The sequence below is a fragment of the Sebastes fasciatus genome, chromosome 5, assembly GCF_043250625.1.
Source record: "Sebastes fasciatus isolate fSebFas1 chromosome 5, fSebFas1.pri, whole genome shotgun sequence".
Lineage (NCBI taxonomy): Eukaryota > Metazoa > Chordata > Actinopteri > Perciformes > Sebastidae > Sebastes > Sebastes fasciatus.
In genome coordinates this window covers 36,568,983-36,587,376 of record NC_133799.1, presented here as the reverse complement: position 1 = coordinate 36,587,376, position 18,394 = coordinate 36,568,983, and the positions used below count along the sequence as shown (strand labels likewise).

Sequence of the window (18,394 nt, the reverse complement as noted above, 5' to 3'; positions counted from 1 at the left end):
GCCCAATTCAATTGTAACATGGAATAGTTGTATAATTACATGAAATAATGCAAACCCATGTGGCATGTTTTGACATGGCTGAATATGTACCTGAGCAGCTTTTGACTGAAAAGTCATGTGCTCTTCGCCTGGGGAATATTTTTATGCATTTTTCTGTTCTTTTTTTCCCCCTCGTGATTACAAGTTTTCTTTTGGTAAACATCAAGGCATGAACTGACAAGACTGACAAGCACTTACGCTGCTGTAAATGAGCATTCTACGATGGTAATAGCCTTTCCCTTAGGACAATACCGCATGGAGGTATTTAGAGAAAGTGCAGGGCAACGCCATCCCCAGTTCAGGAAGTAGAAATGAGTGAAACACCTGGGCCAGGTCTGCCCAGCGGAGTGGGTGAGTTTGATTGAAATGTTCCTGGCAACTGAGAAAACAACTCCAGCTCCTGTTGGAGTTCAGCCAGCAGCTCCACTCCCCTACTGGTAATGACCCCGCATAGTGACAGTACAGTTTGCACCAGCTGACAACCGGAGGAATTTCACTCCCAGTTTCAACGCCCATGTCTGCTTTTAATTTAATCACACATGCTCTGCTCTGCTAGCTCATAAAACCCTGTTCTAATCCAGCGCATAAACTAAAGTGTGAGAAGTGTTTCACCTTTCAGTCTCTAAAGGCCAGAGCAGACATCTGGGGCCAAAGTGTCTTATCTTACCTGCAGGAGTCTCCCTGAATGGTGCTAAAAATTCCTAACAAACATTTTAGTCTTTGGAGCTAATCAAGCTGCATAAAGCAACTTTTACAGAGATACTGAGAACTCCTGAGCTGAGAGGAAGGATGGCGTTTTACCCTGTTACTAGGGGTGACATCATGACCAGTCTGTGCCAGGGAATGGAAAATACAATATTCATCAGTACACAGGAGTGTGAAAAGGAACTAGATTAAATTAGATTAGATTAGAAAATTGTATTTAATTAAATTACTTTAAATTTAAAATTAGATTAAATTGAACATTATATCAAATTAAAATTGAACTTAATTTAAGTTATATCAAAATTTTAAATTAAACAGAAAATTCTATTGGAATTTCTTTTTAGCAAATTAAGTGAATTCATCACTTTTAAAAATTCAACTTAAAAATAAAAAATAAATGAAATCAAATCACAAATAATAAATCAAATTAAAAGTAACATATTTGATTAAATCAATATTTAAAAAATGAATTAGGTAGATAGAAACAAATGTGGATCTGAAGAGAGTATTTTTGGTTCGAGGAATAGTTCTCACAGACATCTGAGATGTTCCAAGTTCATGAGTCGCAGTAGTAGAGAGTGCAATCTGTCATCTCTGGTGTGATCGGATTGGTTCATTTCGTTGGAGAGCCTATTTGATTCTTATAAACTCACCCACTATAATAATATGCCTTCAAAATCTATTTGAAGGCATCTATTAGCAGAAATAGAATATAATATTCATAAGTATGTTTTCATTAGTGTATAATCACCTGAAAATAATAATAAATTTCCGTTAGCTTAGAATGAGCCCTTCATATCTACATAGGGAGTGGGTCCTCTTCACCGAGTCCGCCATGTTGCTCCGCCATGTTTCTACAGTAGCCCAGAATAGACAAACCAAACTCTGGCTCTAGAGAGAGCCTTTCCCGTTTTTATGTTACCTGAAGACCACCGTAGTTCTCCGACGCGCTTGTGAAACTGCGGTTTTGTGAGCCGGGGCACTCAGTTGGCTGCAATCTGCAACCACACCACTAGATGCCGCCATATCCTAGATACTGTCCCTTTAAAATTTAGGAGTCACAAAGTTAGGACTGACAAACCATAGAAAATTGAATAGAAGTAGAACAGACATTGAAACGTTTTCTGTGGACGTAACCAGTATAGCATTAAAGCATGGTGGAATTAGCAAGCTAACTAGCCAGCTGTCTGCTAGTTAGCTAGCTAGCTTGCTATTCCCACCATGCTTTAATGCTACACTGGTTAGAGAAAATAAGCCAAACAAAGCTGTCACTCATCTGGTGATAGCAATGTGCTTTGACAAGAGTGTGTGCATGAAGCATTAAGTTATTAAATTGTACTCGTTAACTCTGGCTCTCAATCTATGCTTTGTAGGTTAGGCTACTAGTCGTTTTAGTGGTTACTGCAAAACCTCAATGAGTCTGCAACTTGACATAAGTCAGTTTAGTTTATAGAGAAGTTAGCCCGCTGCAACAGTCGCAATGACAAAAGTACACATACAAATGGCTGCTCTGACCATCCTGCTACGTTGATTTGAATGGGAATGTCCATTTTAATGCTATTCTATTTCTATAGACACAAACCTCATTTTGAGTTTCTCCTTACTTAGCCAGTTAGAAACTATTTTGTTTTAAATACTGTCACTGATCCTTAAAGCTCCAGTCAGTGTCTGTGATGGTTGTTTCTCTCATGCAGAAATAAAACTCAGCTTCCTCCTCTTCGTCTTCCTCTGATACAGCCTTCCATCATGTAGTTGGACCAGCGGACTGTCAGATGAGGGAGATTAACTACCCAGAGTACAGTTGACATGCCAAATATGTTAACATACAGCAGGCACTCGTGAGTAGAGTAGAGGTCGAATCAGAGCTCTTTAACATATGGCTTAGTGAATAAAAGTGATACAAGATGTCTTTGTGAACTTTTGATACCCTGGACTTGAGTGAGTTCCCCTCTTCCCATGAATAAATGAATTTGGGACTAGATATTTCCTGTGATTTTATATTGATATCATAGTACTGTGATGTTCAGTTAGATGAAAGACTGTATAGCTGTAGCAAAGCGATATAAACAATAAATGCCTCTACCTTCTAGCCATGTACATTACTAATTACTTGTAATCCTTCTAACATTTTCACCAAACTCCATCTACAAAATATCACATTATCAAAAAGAGTGACTTTGACTTGTGTTTAATGTAGTCAGAATGCGTCACTGACCAACTCCGGAGGTTTTTTGCACCTTTCCACATGGTTCACTCTCACTGCTTTCAGAGCTCTGATAAACCCACTGTACACTACAGCAGACAGACACAGTTAAAGACTCGCTGGTGAAGAGACAGATGTGTTTCTCAGGAGTTGGTGGAAACCAAAGCAAAGCTAAAAGCACAGTGAATATTGGACTTTCATCCATAATGTGGACAGGATCCGACTTCACATGAATGCTTTGTTTTGTAAAAAGGCAACTGTTTGCCAACACGTTTGGCATATCAACTTCATACGGTGTCAATATATATGTTTACAGCTCGTTCTGCGGCCCCAAAGGGGCCAAAACATATTTCTGCTTTATAAACGTGGGTCAGCGCCATGTAGTCTTGGTAAAAAACTGTATCCTTAAATATCCCATGAAATGAGTATATGAACTTTCTGGAAAAGTGTTACTTCCTGAAAAGCATGCAAATGTTTTGGACAATACTGCCTTACTGCCTGCTCTATTAAAGGTCACATATTATACTCCATTTAAACTAGTTATTATAGGTCTCAGACACCTCCAAACCATGTCTCTGAAGTTTTTTTTTCAAAAAAACAATCAGATCATGCATTCCAGCATGTCTCTATAACCTCTGTTTCAGCCCATTTCCAAAAGTACTGATTTCTGTGTCTGTAGCTCTGTAGGTCTCATATTATGCTCATTTCCAGGTTCATAGATGTATTTTAATGTTGCACTAGAACATGTTTACATGCTGCAATGTTCAAAAAAACCTTTATTCTTCTCATACTGCAGCCTGAGTCTGCCTGCCTCAGAGCCTAATTCAGCCTCTGTCTGAAAACCCCTGATTCACAGCCTGTCTCCTCCCACTCTGCTCTGATTGGTCAGCGTTTTCTGTCAATCAAACGTCCTCAACAACAGCGTCACCCTCCCCCTCCCTCCCGGAGAACCTCTCTCTCTCTCTCTCTCTCTCTCTAGAGAGAGAGAGAGAGAGAGAGAGACGAGTGGAGAGATAGCAGCTAGAATAAAGTTTATAAACCACTTTAAAGTTTATAAACCAGAAACTTCACCCAGCGCACGTTACCGGAGGAATCGGATCAGAAACCGGCGACACATGATCAACATCTGCGGTCCAGATTCCAGGTTTTCCTGACGGTTTCTCTCAGGTAAATAATACTATTTATATCTCTGTTAGTTAGCTCAGTGTTTACCTTATGCATCAACTCTGTAAACCGTAAACATACACTCTGTTTTACGTCTGTCTTTACAGATCCATCTGTGAGAAATGACCGACAGAATCATCCCAGAGGAGAGCAGACAGCTGAGAGCAGACAGCTGAGAGCAGATGGCTCTGTTTACATGGAGATACAAAGCTAACCCGGTAGCATGTAGCTAACCCGTTAGCATGTAGCTACATGCTAACGGGTTAGCTACATGCTACCGCTATGACACGGTGTGTAAACACAGCGACCATCAGGGTGGAAAATAGAAGATGTGAAACAGTAGTCAGTTCATTATTTCTGCTAAAAGATAAATGTATGGAAGATCAGAGTAATGGTATATTATTTACAGTAGTAGCTGTCTCTGTGTTACCATGACTACAGACCACCGGAGCTTAGCTTACCATAGTTTACCAGAGCTGAAGACTTTCTCCTGTACCATGTTAACATAACTGCAGGTGAGATGATTACAAATGCTGTGAATAATTAATATTGTCATCTGTCAACTCAAATAAAGTTTGACTGTGAAACAGAAATGTGTTGTGTTGCTTACAAGTCTGAAGGTTCTGCTCTGGTTCGACCAGGAAACCCTTATATGGCTAATTCTCTAACGACGTCAGAAGAAAAGAAAAGCTGCGCAGCGTTGTTTCGACACCCATTTCCGGACAAACGGAGCAGGAGAAAAAGAGAGAGGATGGTCTTTTATGATACTATGGTGACTTGTAGACACACTGGGGACAGATATTGATGTTTAAAAGACATGGAAAAGTGCATTTTGCATAATAGGTGACCTTTAAATCAAGCTGCCTATCACTTCATGATTGATAACCATTTGGTTGGTGAACACTTAAAGCTATAGGGTTGGTAATATTCTGTTATATTTGTTGAAATTCTCATTACATCTCAACAGCAATCAATAAATCAAATGCTCTGACCAAAAAAAAAAGAAAAAATCTGGTGTCTGTGGCTGTCGCAGGACTGTAATAAGCCCGTCCAACCATTTCATTCGACCTGAATGAAGGGAGTCGCCAGAGTCTTCCACCAGCTGCTAGCTTGACAGCTGAATACTAACAATAGCCATGTTCGTTGTTCATATGATAATTTGGGGGGAGTGGCTTTAAGAAGGGACGGACTGTCATTGCTGCTGACTTGGCGACTTTCTCTCCAGATTTGGGGACTTTTGGAACTAGTGCTGCTAGCTACTTTCATTGGAAAAGAGTTGGCAACACTGGGCTGTTTTTTTTTTGGTTGGATCATTTTTAATATCTAGCGTACTCTTATCAGTTTCTTAAGATTACCGACCCTAGATTTAAGATTGATCTCTTGCTATTTAACAGCCTGTTTCAACGGGAATTGCATCATAATAGAGTAATGATACTGCTCTTAAATTCACATAAAAACTTACTTACTAACTTTTGGCGGCCAAAATCTGCACTGTCTGCTACAATGTATTTTTACTACCACAGAACTTTCCCACATTTGCAAGTTGGGAACCAAATATCTGACAACCCAGGTGTCTCGTCTGTGGTTCATTCTATAATTAAGGGTAGGCCTACGTTTCATGAACAAATAAGTAAAAAGGTAATGTGCTTCCTCAAAAGATCAGTGTTTAAAATTCAAATATGCCTTTAGTGTAATATATCCACTATTGCAAAGCTTAAACATTAACTACTTTTTTGATATTTTAAGGAAAAGGATATTTTCCCATTGATCCCAATAGGGTCACGTCACTGTGTCACTCATGAGTTGACCCTACTCTGGGTAGCTTGGTTGACAAATGCCCATAATTTCAATGGTAGGCCTAGCATGGCTAACAACATGTCAATTTCTTTATCAGGTTTATTTATTTATTTAAAAAGGATCCCCATTAGCTGATGCCAATGGCACCAGCTAGTCTTCAGGGGTTCCGAAATCCAGTACATCATATTTATCATATACATACTTTATACAACATCATATTTTTGTTAAGCTATGTTCAACGCATATTCACTTTTAACTGCCTTTCATTCAAATTTTCCCAACATTCATAAATTTTACATTCATTTACGTAATCTATAATTATTTAGCCTCGAGGTCCATTATCAGGGAAAAAGAACAAAACATTATACATGACCAGCACTGGACCATCGATGCACTCTTAAATGGTATTTGAATAAGGATTTGCTACAAAAATGTAGGGTAAAATTTTAAATTTCAACATATATTTAAATTAAAATCATTTAAGAATTATAAACCATAACAATGTACCCAACATAGTTGACAGTTAATTAATGAGAATAAAATGAGAGTCAGCAGAATGTATTCAAAATGGCCAACATTGCAAGAAATGATATCCTGTGATGCTGGTCACATGGTTTTTAGGACAAACCATTTTTTAGTTGCAGGGGGATATTCTGTTAATAACATAATTGACAGAACTTTGGTGGACATTAATAAACTGAGATATTTATATAATTTAAATGTCAAACTCAATTTAGTATTTAGACTTTTTAAAGAACTAACAGAGATAAGGCTAACTTTAATGGTTTAAAATCATTATTCAGAGGCTAAAAATGGACATTGCAAATACTGTCAATTTAGGAACATCATGACAATTTCAAGCTAAAGGAAATGCGATCTTATAACATGCTTTCTTAATCTGTAAAATATGATATTTTTGAAGAACATAGTTAGAAAAAATATCATTATCATCAATGGACATGGAATGTCCCCCCTTTAGAGAATGACTCCTGTGTTTTCCTTCTCTTGTAGAGGAGTGGTCACTGATGCAGGAAGAGGAAATCCAGCAGGGCAGATGGCGGCGCTCCCCTCGTGACCCAAACTCGCCCAGAACGACAAGGAGGAACCGCAAGAAGACCAAGAGCACTCACGACTGCCACTTGGAGAGGAAGGAGATGCGGGTGCGGGATCTCGGTCTCGGCTACGACTCGGATGAAATAATCCTCTTTAAGTACTGTGTTGGGACATGCCACAGCTCCCGCAGGAACTATGACCTGGCCCTAAAGGCTCTGATGGACAACGGGAGCATCTCCAGCAAGAAGATCAGCAGTCACCCCTGCTGTCGGCCAACCCGTTATGAGACCGTGTCCTTCATGGACACCCAGACTACCTGGCAGACAATTAAGTGGCTCTCGGCAGCCAACTGCAGCTGTGTGGGCTGATTGCAAAGAAGAGTGTCTATCTGCATTACACAAACACAAGCTCCTGCGTGAAAGAGCAGGATGCCGCAAGGCCTGGTCCATGTGGTCTGAGGCGTGGACCTGGACTAGGATCCTCAGCGCAGTGGCCATGGCCTTCCCTCCGCTAATAGCTTGGCTGTTGTTAATGGAGGTTCAGATACCTTCAGAACCATATGGCACCAGCAGGCTACCTGGATGGTTGCCACCAGCCTGGGGGAGTGGAAGGTTTGTTTAAATGCCACCAGCAATAAGCACAGAGGAGGAAACTATCAGTACTGTTCCAGTCCATAATGGACTATATTTTGTGTCCTTCAGTCAGCTTATTGAAGGCTTTCGGCAGCCATGTTGGAGGTCTTCAGCTCTTTGGCAAAAGATGCTCTGAGTAACCGATCACATTTCTAAGTGTGCTGCTTGGCTATCTCACCAGAGTTCAGTAGGCCGATGGTTACTTACTTGATAACTTCTGTGTTCTTTTTGACTGGGAGCTGTTGATTTCACCAGTAATCTGTTTTCTGTCAGGCAGAAATTATAGTACCTTATCAGCAATCTAGCTTATATGTTAGCTGGTCCTCAAGTAGCAAGAGGCTAACTGCATGCAGACATTTGTGGCTGAAACATGCTCCAGCAGGTATGAAAGGTAACATGTTTCTTAATTTATGTTCACAAATGATTAATGTATGCCAATTAATTAACAGATAGGAAACATTGTTATTCATTATCCTGCAAAAGCTATCCGCTTATCTCAATCCAAAATCAAAATATAACTGGTAAAATGGAAGCCAGGCACCAATTCAGATTGTTTATGACCATTTACTGTTCATTAGGGTAAACATGGAGTGCACCATCCAATAGCATAAATTCAGCAACTTTAGCATTCAATGCAACAAAATATGAACTTGATCAGACAAATTACTTTGTTATTATTAATTCAACTTTATTAATTATCAAAGCAATGGTAATACTTTATGCCCACAGATTTCAAAACATTACCCTTCATATATGCAGAATTCAGTATCAACAATATTGAATTACTTTTCAATTGAAATCATGCTTTTCATGCAGCATATTTTGGCAAAACTAAGTCCCTTTTATTTGAACTGCTGCTTGTGGCTGGAGGAAAAACTTTTTCTTGTCTTTTTTGTGTTACATTGACGCAATGCAACAACCCAATGACAGCCCAGCCTGAAATAAAATGGCAACTTTAAAAGGTTTCCATTATATTAAATTAAATTAAATTAATATTAAAATACATTTTAACTTGAAAAGGGTTGGTTGTTTAACTTATGGTTTGAAATGCGATTCATCAACTTCAAAAGTCTGCACATAAGCATGGTAAGACATTTTAATATTGGCATTTTGTTCCGTTGGCCTGACTAGTTAGTGGGCTAATAAAGCCAAAAACTCAGGTCAAAGTAACTGTATCTAAAAAAAACAAGTCAACCTTACCAGACCATTCACTTTTAGTTTGAACATTACATCCACACCACAGCATTGTTGAAATATTTCTCTTTTTCTTACATGGTTGTTTTATATATAGATATATATACGTAGATGCTGCATTAGCCTTTCCTTTCGTACGTCAACGTTGCCGCCATATTGGGGAGGTCAGGACTGGCCAGTAAACATATACTGTACGAGTGAACGGGGGAGCTGCTATTTTTCTGAATAAAAAGCACTATGACGTTTACATTTCTCAACCGATTTCAATGAGTCATTTTTATATTCAAGAGTTTATAATCTATGTGGAGTACTGTAGGTTAGATTCCCTCCCCCAACAAAACGTTTGGTGAGAAACGGTTCAGTAATGTTACGTTACTGCTTCTGGTTCATGGCTCACCGGTCTGTTTGTTGATAAAAAGTCTTACTCTCATAACACATCTTCCTTTAAGAATTTTTCAAATCATCAACATTACAGTTTCAGTTACATCTTTACAAAACATTTGTTTCCGTAGGTCATCAGATAAGAGCTAGCTAGCATTTGTAATTCTTAGCTAATCCTCGACCGAAGCTAATGTTAGCTTATAGATCTTTGTGTCTAACATATTATTGTGTTTAAGAAATAATATAACTTATGATATGCGTTGAATTATTTTCCACCACTTAAGTAATTCAGTTCATGTAACATTAAGCTAAGCTAACACTGATACACACTATTTTGAGCGTCTAGCAGTGATTACAGCCTGGTATCGAGGTTTTAAGTAACTGGAGACAAAACTTTATTTTTCTACTCCTCATAGATTATAAACACTTGAATATAAAAATGACTCAGTTGACAAATGTGAACGTTATAGAGCTTTTTATCCAGAAAAGCGGCAGCTCCCCTGTTCACTTGTATGTGTTTACAGGCCAGTCCTGACCTCCCCAATATGGCGGCGACGCTGACATTTCGTTGCAACGGGCTGAAGCGGCCTATGCGGTATCTACTGTACGTATACATCTTTGGTTTTATAGCCAATTATACTCAAAAGCCAGTTATCCAGTAAACCTCCATGATGGAGCCAAATGTGATTTCTGGATATTTGTAAATCAACTGCAAAGCCGACGAAGTTAAGACAGCATGACATAAACAGCTTCAAATCAACCAAAAACTCAGTTTAACCACTTTAAAGACCAAATATTATGGTGTGAAGACTAATAAGAACTTACAAATTTCTAGAAGTTTTTCTGTTTTGTTTTGTAAATACAATGGTCTTCATAAGACCAAAATTTGCTTTCACCATGTGATACAACTCTACCTTTCCTTCTAGGGCAGCTCAATAACAATATCTGGTCAAGGAAAACTCATTATGAAAGCTACTGTAGTCTTTCAGTCTCCTAAACAGTCTCTCGCACACACACACACACATACACACACACACACACACACATTTTAAATTTAGTAATACATACGTAAGTATTTTACTTTGTTTATTTTAGTGGGTGACATTCATAATGCTTTACATGACCCCAGTGGCTTTCTAAATTCAGCAAAGCAGCTCAGATCATTACATAGTGTCCTCTAGCCAGCCTACCGGTATGCTAATTGTAAATGCCACAGTAGCTCTGGAGTACTTGTTTAAGCACAGCCTGTTTACATCTCTGTCAACAGTCTATTGTAGGGTGCCATCACAAATATAGTCATGAGCCAACCATCACTCAGAGTGACAGCTTTTCACCACGTGGCCTATTTTCAGATCAGGTGTGACATGATACCACTCACAACCAGACCTGTAGTTTACACAAAATAAGTGGAGAATCAGTATTTCTAGTGCTTGTGTATCACCGTTATGGAGCAAATTACATGCAATATGGTCTCATCTAATCGAACGACTACAGATTAGTTGCAGAAACAGGTTTGCAAAGAAGCCATTTAGACTGTGACATTTATCACCACTAACATAACTTCACACAAGTGCAATGTAACATAAATTGATAATGGCTGTAAATAAGATAATATGTTATACATTCTGTATTGTTTTAAATTGGATTAAAAAGCCTGCTATACCAGTTATTGCTATAAATTTGATTTAGTTAAACCCCAGAAAATATTTTAATGTACAATGTCACCATTTAAAAAAAAAAAAATGTTAAATACAATATGTACGCATGGTAACCACGGTATGGCTAAGGTTAGGGAGAGATCATTGTTTTGCAACCCTGTCTCCTACAAAATTACGTTCCCATACGACTAAACTGCATTCTCAATTACATTTTGAGGGAAACAATTTTCTCCTGGATTACTGTTGAAGTTTTAAACCGTTTTAAACAGGTGGTTAACCCTGTGAATCAAAAAACAAAACAAAACAAAAAATGCAAGAACACTACGTGGTTAGGTTTAGTAAAAGAACATCATGATTTAGCTTAAAATTACTACAAAATTGAAGCAAAACAAAACAACAAAACTACAAAAAAAAAAAAATCATGGTTTGGCTTCAAATGACTATGTTTGTTACGTTATTAAGCTACGGACGGTAACGTTGACTTTTGGTTTCACACTGGACACGAACAGCGGTCTTCTGGGTGAAAGTCCTGTGTTTGTTTGACCCATCCACCCCTCCTCCCTATGCGGACTATCATTACAAACGTGTGATTTGTGATATGTCAAAAACAAACGTATTCTACGACGAAATACGTTTCCGGAATGTAATTTTTAGGAGACAGGGCTGTGTTATGATAAGTAAACTACAATAAAGGTATGATTAATGGTTAATAAAATTGTAATAATAACATTTTTAGTGCAACAAATTAACATATAGTACTGTGTCTTGTAATAGCAAGCCAAAATATAATATAATACATAAGTGCATTTTGAGTGCAAAAAATAGGATTTCATCCCTCACTGGCTTCCCACCCACCAACATTGTCAGTTGTGATGCTTACCAGGTTTCTGCAGTGGTGGGCCACATCGATATTACACAGTTTTAGGTGTTTGTGCTCGAGTTTGTCCTTGCTGCACACACAGTTAAAATGCTTATCAAAACATGCATCCATAAAACAAATGAATTTATCTTATTTTGGCTTGTTATTAGAATACTATGGAATCATGTCTCCACAGATAACACTAGGATAACAAAGCACCCCCACATCTTTTTATTCCTACAATTGGTTCTGCCTCACACGATTCAGCTCCCTGAATGACTTCCAACTTTTTTGTTGTTTTTTTGTTATTGAGGATCATCTGCAGAATGCTTTCAGCCGAGCTTGCACACAATCTCACATTTGCTTTCAATTACACCAACTCTTGCTTTTATGACAGCAAATAGAGGTTGTACTCTTTAGAGGCAAAACGGAAAACTCTCAAGAGCATTTGCAGTCAAAATTATCACAAACAAACAGTTTGGATCAGCTTACTATATTTGCCTGTGAAGGGTGACCAATCTCTCGCATTAAACAAACACACTGTTTTCTTTGATCAAACCATGAGGTAGAGGACATTCATATCTGAATTTTCAACCCGGTCTCATGGGAAGGCGTATAAATACCACGACATAGGTATGCATTTTCGCCTTTTTCGCGTTGTCAAATTTAAACCAACTGTCGTTGTTGCAACGGACAGCTTGACATTATATGTTTTGATGGCAAGCTTGCTAGCTAGCAAGATGAAACATATACACTAGACAGACATCTTTGGACTTACTGGAGGGTGAATAGTTTCAGATTTTACAGAGCTAGACTAACTGTTTGTGCTAACATTAGTTGAACACAGACGATGGGTGCTTCTCATTTGTCTCAAATGTCTCCTCGTTTTCCTCACATGCATCTTATTCTCGCAGAGACGAGGAAGTGATGCAAGGAAAAGATGCGGGTGTCGAGGAACAGCAACGATTTAGGTATTGATTTGTGTAAATTTTTTACGTAATGGTCAATTCAGATGTAATTCACGTAATTGTGAACCGGGAAGTATCGGGAACGCTGCATAGGTAGGAGGTCGGGGTGGATGGGTGGGTCAAAAACCACAGGACTTTCTCCCAGGAGACCGGTGTTTGTGTCCCGAGTGAAACCACGAGTCAAAGTTGATTTATTCGTCACGTAATTTCCGTACTTAAGTTACAGCACTTCCGGTGTTATTATAACCCAAACCACAAACTTTTCCTAAACCTAACTAAGTCGGGTTTTTTTTTTTAAAGGCTGGTGCGGGTATTTACGCGTGCCTCACGTGTTTCCGGACATTCGTAGGAAAACGTACTAAAATTACGTTGTTGAAAGTCGTGCTGAGCGTTATGAAAAAAAAGGTAAATTTGTGTCTATGTACACAAATCAAATAGATAAAATGTTGTCTATTTCATGAATTGCCGTGAGACTGTTGCAAAGAAATGTGTTTTTAGTGAAATGAAGCGTCCTTTCTTCTGAACCGCTATCTGGAGTGACATCGGTTTCTGGTGATGACGGCACAGCTGGTTCACCTGTCAGTCTGCAGGTGTTAACAGCTTTGCATGCTTTGGAGTTTGCAGTTCAGGGATCTCACCAAATGGCGTATGAATAACACGCCGATTTGTGAGTCATGTTGCGTGCAATAACAACGTCTTTCTTGCTTTTGGCATGTCATTTATACGGCATGTAGTCTGTACTAACTGCATTGTAAACGCATCCACGCGAATATGCTACGCTCAGAGCTAGTGACGTTGAATAAAAAGTTAGAAAGACTGCTTATTGTGGGTGGGAGGTGGATGGGTCCAACAAACACAGGACTTTCAACCAGGAGACCAGTGTTCATGTCCCAAAGTGTTGCTGAGTTATTTTGAAGTTATGTTAGTGATGTTTGTGACATGTTTCCCATACTTATGTTATGTTGTTTACATATTTATTTTAACCATGATATTTTTCCTGAACCTAAGTGGTTTTGCTGCCTAAATATAACCGCGACCATTTCACGGTAACGATGTGACGTTAAGTGATATACCAAAAAGCCTAAAATGCGTTATCATGACATGTGGAATGTTCTTAAAATGTCGTGCTATTTATACGCCCTCCCATTAGGTTGATTTCCACAGACAATGTGAAGAAATGTCCAAATATTAATGACGCAAAGTTACTACATGTGTCTCTGCATGTTTCCCTTTAAATAAACAGCTTGACAAGCATCTGCACGTTCATTAAAAAGAAGTATTCTGTATTTATATTGTGAACAGATCTGTCAACACTTTAATTATTTATGATTTATTTTTTGTCTACATTTATTGATATTCTGTTTGACAATTCATTATGCAATAACACAGGTAGCGTTTATGTTTCAGGGAAACATGTTAACATGTCTCACATCAAAATACACTTTATGCCTGAGCACAGGGATTTTCAGCCTCATAGAACCCGGTATTTCATTCAAATGTTTTTACTGCTGAGAGACAACAGACTCTGATTATCCATGATACAGGCTTAGAAATCTGTATGATGAAATATGTTTTATGCTTCCTTTATTAATCAGACGTACAGCTACCACAGATCCACAGACTGCAGCGATGTAGTATGAGAGCAGTCTGATCGGCTGCAGCTGAGTACTGATTTCTAGTAAAGGGGTGTGTCTGCCCGATAAAAGACTTCCGCCAAGGACGGTCTCTTGTGTCCACGCTCAAGCCTCCTTGCTCTTCCCAACAGAAATAATGGAATTGAGACGACCTCCGTGATAATGGACCAGATCCATTTTCAGGAGGAGACGTGAAATAATGCAAATGAGAAGCACCCTACTGTATGTAGAGAATAAATTGCTATCAATCTCCTCATCTGACTATGGATAATACATTACACAAGCATATTTCTTAAAATGGTGGAGTGTCTCTGACCCTTCATTATAGATATACTGTGCTGAAGAAGTATACTCAGTTTATATTTACTGTGCTTTCAAGTTGTATGTATACAGTAGCTGAATATGGTACAGTGCAGTATAGCAGCATCATTTCTGAGGCCTCTGTCACTGTAGCTAACTTCTCTGTTAGATGCTATGCATCATGTTGCCTTACTGTACATACAAGTATTTATTGTTTAAATTATTTTATTTATTCTTTACTGGCATTAAAGCTGTTTTAAGGATGTTTATTATTAATGAATTATTAATGCAGCCATGTATATTTATGTTTTTGTTTTGTTTTTCCTTTTTATATACAACCGTCCATATTCAGTCAGGAACATTTCATCTTCAAGTCCCAAAGCATGTTCATTATGAAGCGCAAGAAAGACTGGAGTGTGCCACTAGAATGATAATTAGACTTACGGGGTTAAATTCTAATAATTTAATAAATGTGAAGATTTTACTCACCAGCACATAACAGGTGGCTAATAATGGCTCTTGTTGTTGCTCTCTGGGTTGTTTAGTATTATGTGCCACAATGCTTATGCATCTTTAAATTAAAGAAAGTCATATTCAAATTAAAGCAATCACAAAACTAAACCGGAAATGTTAAAATGAACTGTGAGACAGAGTACGATAGACACGAGGAAATAGAATGACAAAACATACAAAGTTCAAACCTTTTAAAAATCTATTTTACTTGTTCTACTAAAAGAGAATATGTAAAAGGAATTATGAATTAATTATGAATTGAGTCGATTAACACATCTTTCAAATGCAAAATGCCACCGTCCTGTGTGTGTTTTCAAAATGTCAACTTTTCAAAATCTAAGAAAAGCAACCCTGTTTTCAGCTTTGTCCAATAATGTGCATATTCTAGATAATGTAATTGATTTTGACACTGTTGATTTAGCTTAAGAAGTGGATAACACTTTATAATAACCATCATTTATAAATTGATAGTTAATTAAACTTAGTTGATAGTTATTTTACTGTTTGCAAACATTGAAATTATAATTAATGTTTACTAATTATTAGTAATGCGTCATTTTATCAGTAGTTTGCATAAGATGGTAATGGTAAATGGACTTGCATTTATATAGCGCTTTTCTAGTCTTCCGACCACTCAAAGCTCTTTACACTACATGTCATCATTCACCCATTCACACACACATTCATACACTGATGGCAGAGGCTGCTAAGGTGCCAATTTTGCCCATCAGGATTTAATCTAAATACTCATTCACACACCGATGGCTATGCCTCCGGGAGCAATTTGGGGTTAAGTGTCTTGCTCAAGGACACATCGACATGTGACCCGGAGCAGCCGGGGATCGAACCACCGACCTTCCGATTGATAGACAACCTGCTCTACCCTCTGAGCCACAGCCGCCCACCCGCCCGCCATAAGATGAATTTATTAGTTTCTAAATTAGATATTGTATCATAGCTGATAAGAGACGATAACAATTCTGATTACATTAGTAAACTAAATTACATAGATAGATGGACCAGAAACCAATTATTAACCATTGAGAAGGTATTAACTATCTGTCTTAGTAATGTTTATAGATGCTTTACGACGTATTTATTAAACATTTAACAAGGTATTTGTAATCATCAGTTGCAACTTTATAATAGCCATCCAAATAATGTTTATAGATGGTTCACAAACCAATTATTAGCCATTAACAAAGTGTTACAAATATCTATCTATGTAATGTTTATAGAAGTTTTAAAAACAATTTCTTTAAAGTTTACAAATAATATCTTAATCATTAACATATACTTATATAAATTAAATTATTAGCATTGCTAATAATTAGTAAACATCATTAATTATCTGTTTGTTGTTTGTCATCAGTGAAACAACTATTAACTAAATTTAATCAAATTACCATTTATAAATGATGGTGTTAAAGTGTTACCTATAAAGCAACACTGAATACTCAGACTGTTATCAGGTCAGTAAATGGGCGTTATCAGTGGTTATCTTAGATGTGGATCAGAAGGGGCCTGCTACACCCACTAGTAGGTTCTATCAACGATTCACATGGGCAATCACCGAAAGAAGGAATAACAGAAGACGACAGCAACCGAAGTAAAAATGAGGTGTAGCAGACCCCTACTAACCCACATCTATGAGGCTTATAACGAATGATATGGCACATTTAATGAGCTGATAACAGTCAGATCTGGTGGAATTCTTCAGGTTTATCTGAAAAATTTAAAATCACTAAATTTGGAAGTGCAAATTTTTCATTGTACAATGACAAATTTTACGGAATCAGTTTATAATAGCTATTTAAATAAATGTCAATTTCATTAATTAAATTACCCTTAAACTTTGTAAAAGTCAATAATTATTCTGTCAGCACACTCCAGACTCCATAGAAATGAAGCAGGGGTTGTAAAGAGTGATATACTGATGTACGGACAATTATTGAGTTTCAAAAATATTCAACAATATACACAAAACACTTCAGTGATAGTAATAAGGAGAAACATAGCCCATTACTTCTATCCAACAGTTTACACTCTAAAGGTCAGAGTTGACCCATATCTTTTACCACTACAGCAATTACAACAACTTTGTATCGGCCTAAATTGTGCTTGTGATGCCTTATAATCCTTAATGAGCAAGGCTTTATACTGAGAAGGGGTTCACTCACATGGAATGACTACAGCTGGGTCTGGATGAGTGTGACCCAGCCTCTCCTGCTCCATGTCCTGAGAGGGAACACTGCCAAGTGAGTAGTGCCTGTGCCTGGCGCCCCTCGCTATCAGAGAGCCAACGCTGTGCACCCACAGACTGCTGTCTGCAGTGCAACTCTGAGCCAGGGCTACTCCACTGCTCTTACACTAGGACTCTAACCTGTACTGTATGTCACCACCCGTTGTATAAGACCGTATTCTTCCGTGAGCCTGTCAGGTCGTCACCCAACAGGCTGTAGTTGAAAACTTTCATGAAACAGCCTCATATAAGAAATGTTAATAGTCTTCATATGTAGTGGTACTGTATTATCTTAAATATATTCCGAATTTTTTGACAATGTATTCTAAAATGCCTTCTGAACACTATTTTCGTACATTATAAATAATAAAACATTCTAAAAAGTCTTTTGTCTGGCTTTGATAAACTTCTCTTTAAAAGATGCAATGTTTAAGATCTCAGAATCAGAAATACTTTATTCATAAGAAATGTAAGGAAATAGAAATACAGCAGTATGTAACATGTGAATGATGTACATAATGCTACAATATAAACAAAATATATGTTAAGAAATCTAAGTACTAAAATTCAAAATAAGAAATTGAGAATATAAAAAATATGAAATATATACAAATATTTGCATTAAGGCGTGCAATATATAGCATATATATAATTACGAAATGCTGGCCACAATTTTAGTTTAAAACATTTACAAAATGAACTCCCATTATGAAGAGGTTACACCTCCCTTCCCCTTAAAGGCTGATCCCTGCCAGAGGTATACTCAGTCAGCTGATTAATGATACATATAATAATAATGGAATAACAAGACAATAATACTCAAGTACCACAGTGATAAAAAAAAAAAAAACTCTGGTTCTTGTCAATGTCAAAATTTGTATTTGTAAAATACAGACCATAGAATTAAATTTGAGCCTTTATCACAAAAACACAATGTGACCTCCCCATTACTGTCATATCACACGATACATAATCTATGTTACTCTTCTTATATTGTCATTAGAGTTAACATTTTAATCCAATTTAATATATATTGAATTTAACACATGTAG

General features: G+C 37.5%; 1 protein-coding gene across 1 annotated transcript in view; it reads left to right on the top strand.

Annotated features, from left to right (window-relative positions):
- The window catches only part of artn (artemin), a 57,441-nt gene extending 39,754 nt beyond the window's left edge, over window positions 1–17,687 (top strand). Inside the window, exons 4-5 of the mRNA XM_074636958.1 lie at window positions 6,920–13,162; window positions 13,278–17,687. Coding sequence (XP_074493059.1) covers window positions 6,920–7,329 — 410 coding nt within the window. The 3' untranslated portion in view covers window positions 7,330–13,162; window positions 13,278–17,687. The remainder of the gene's footprint in view (window positions 1–6,919; window positions 13,163–13,277) is intronic.
- The last annotated feature ends 707 nt before the right edge of the window (window positions 17,688–18,394 follow it).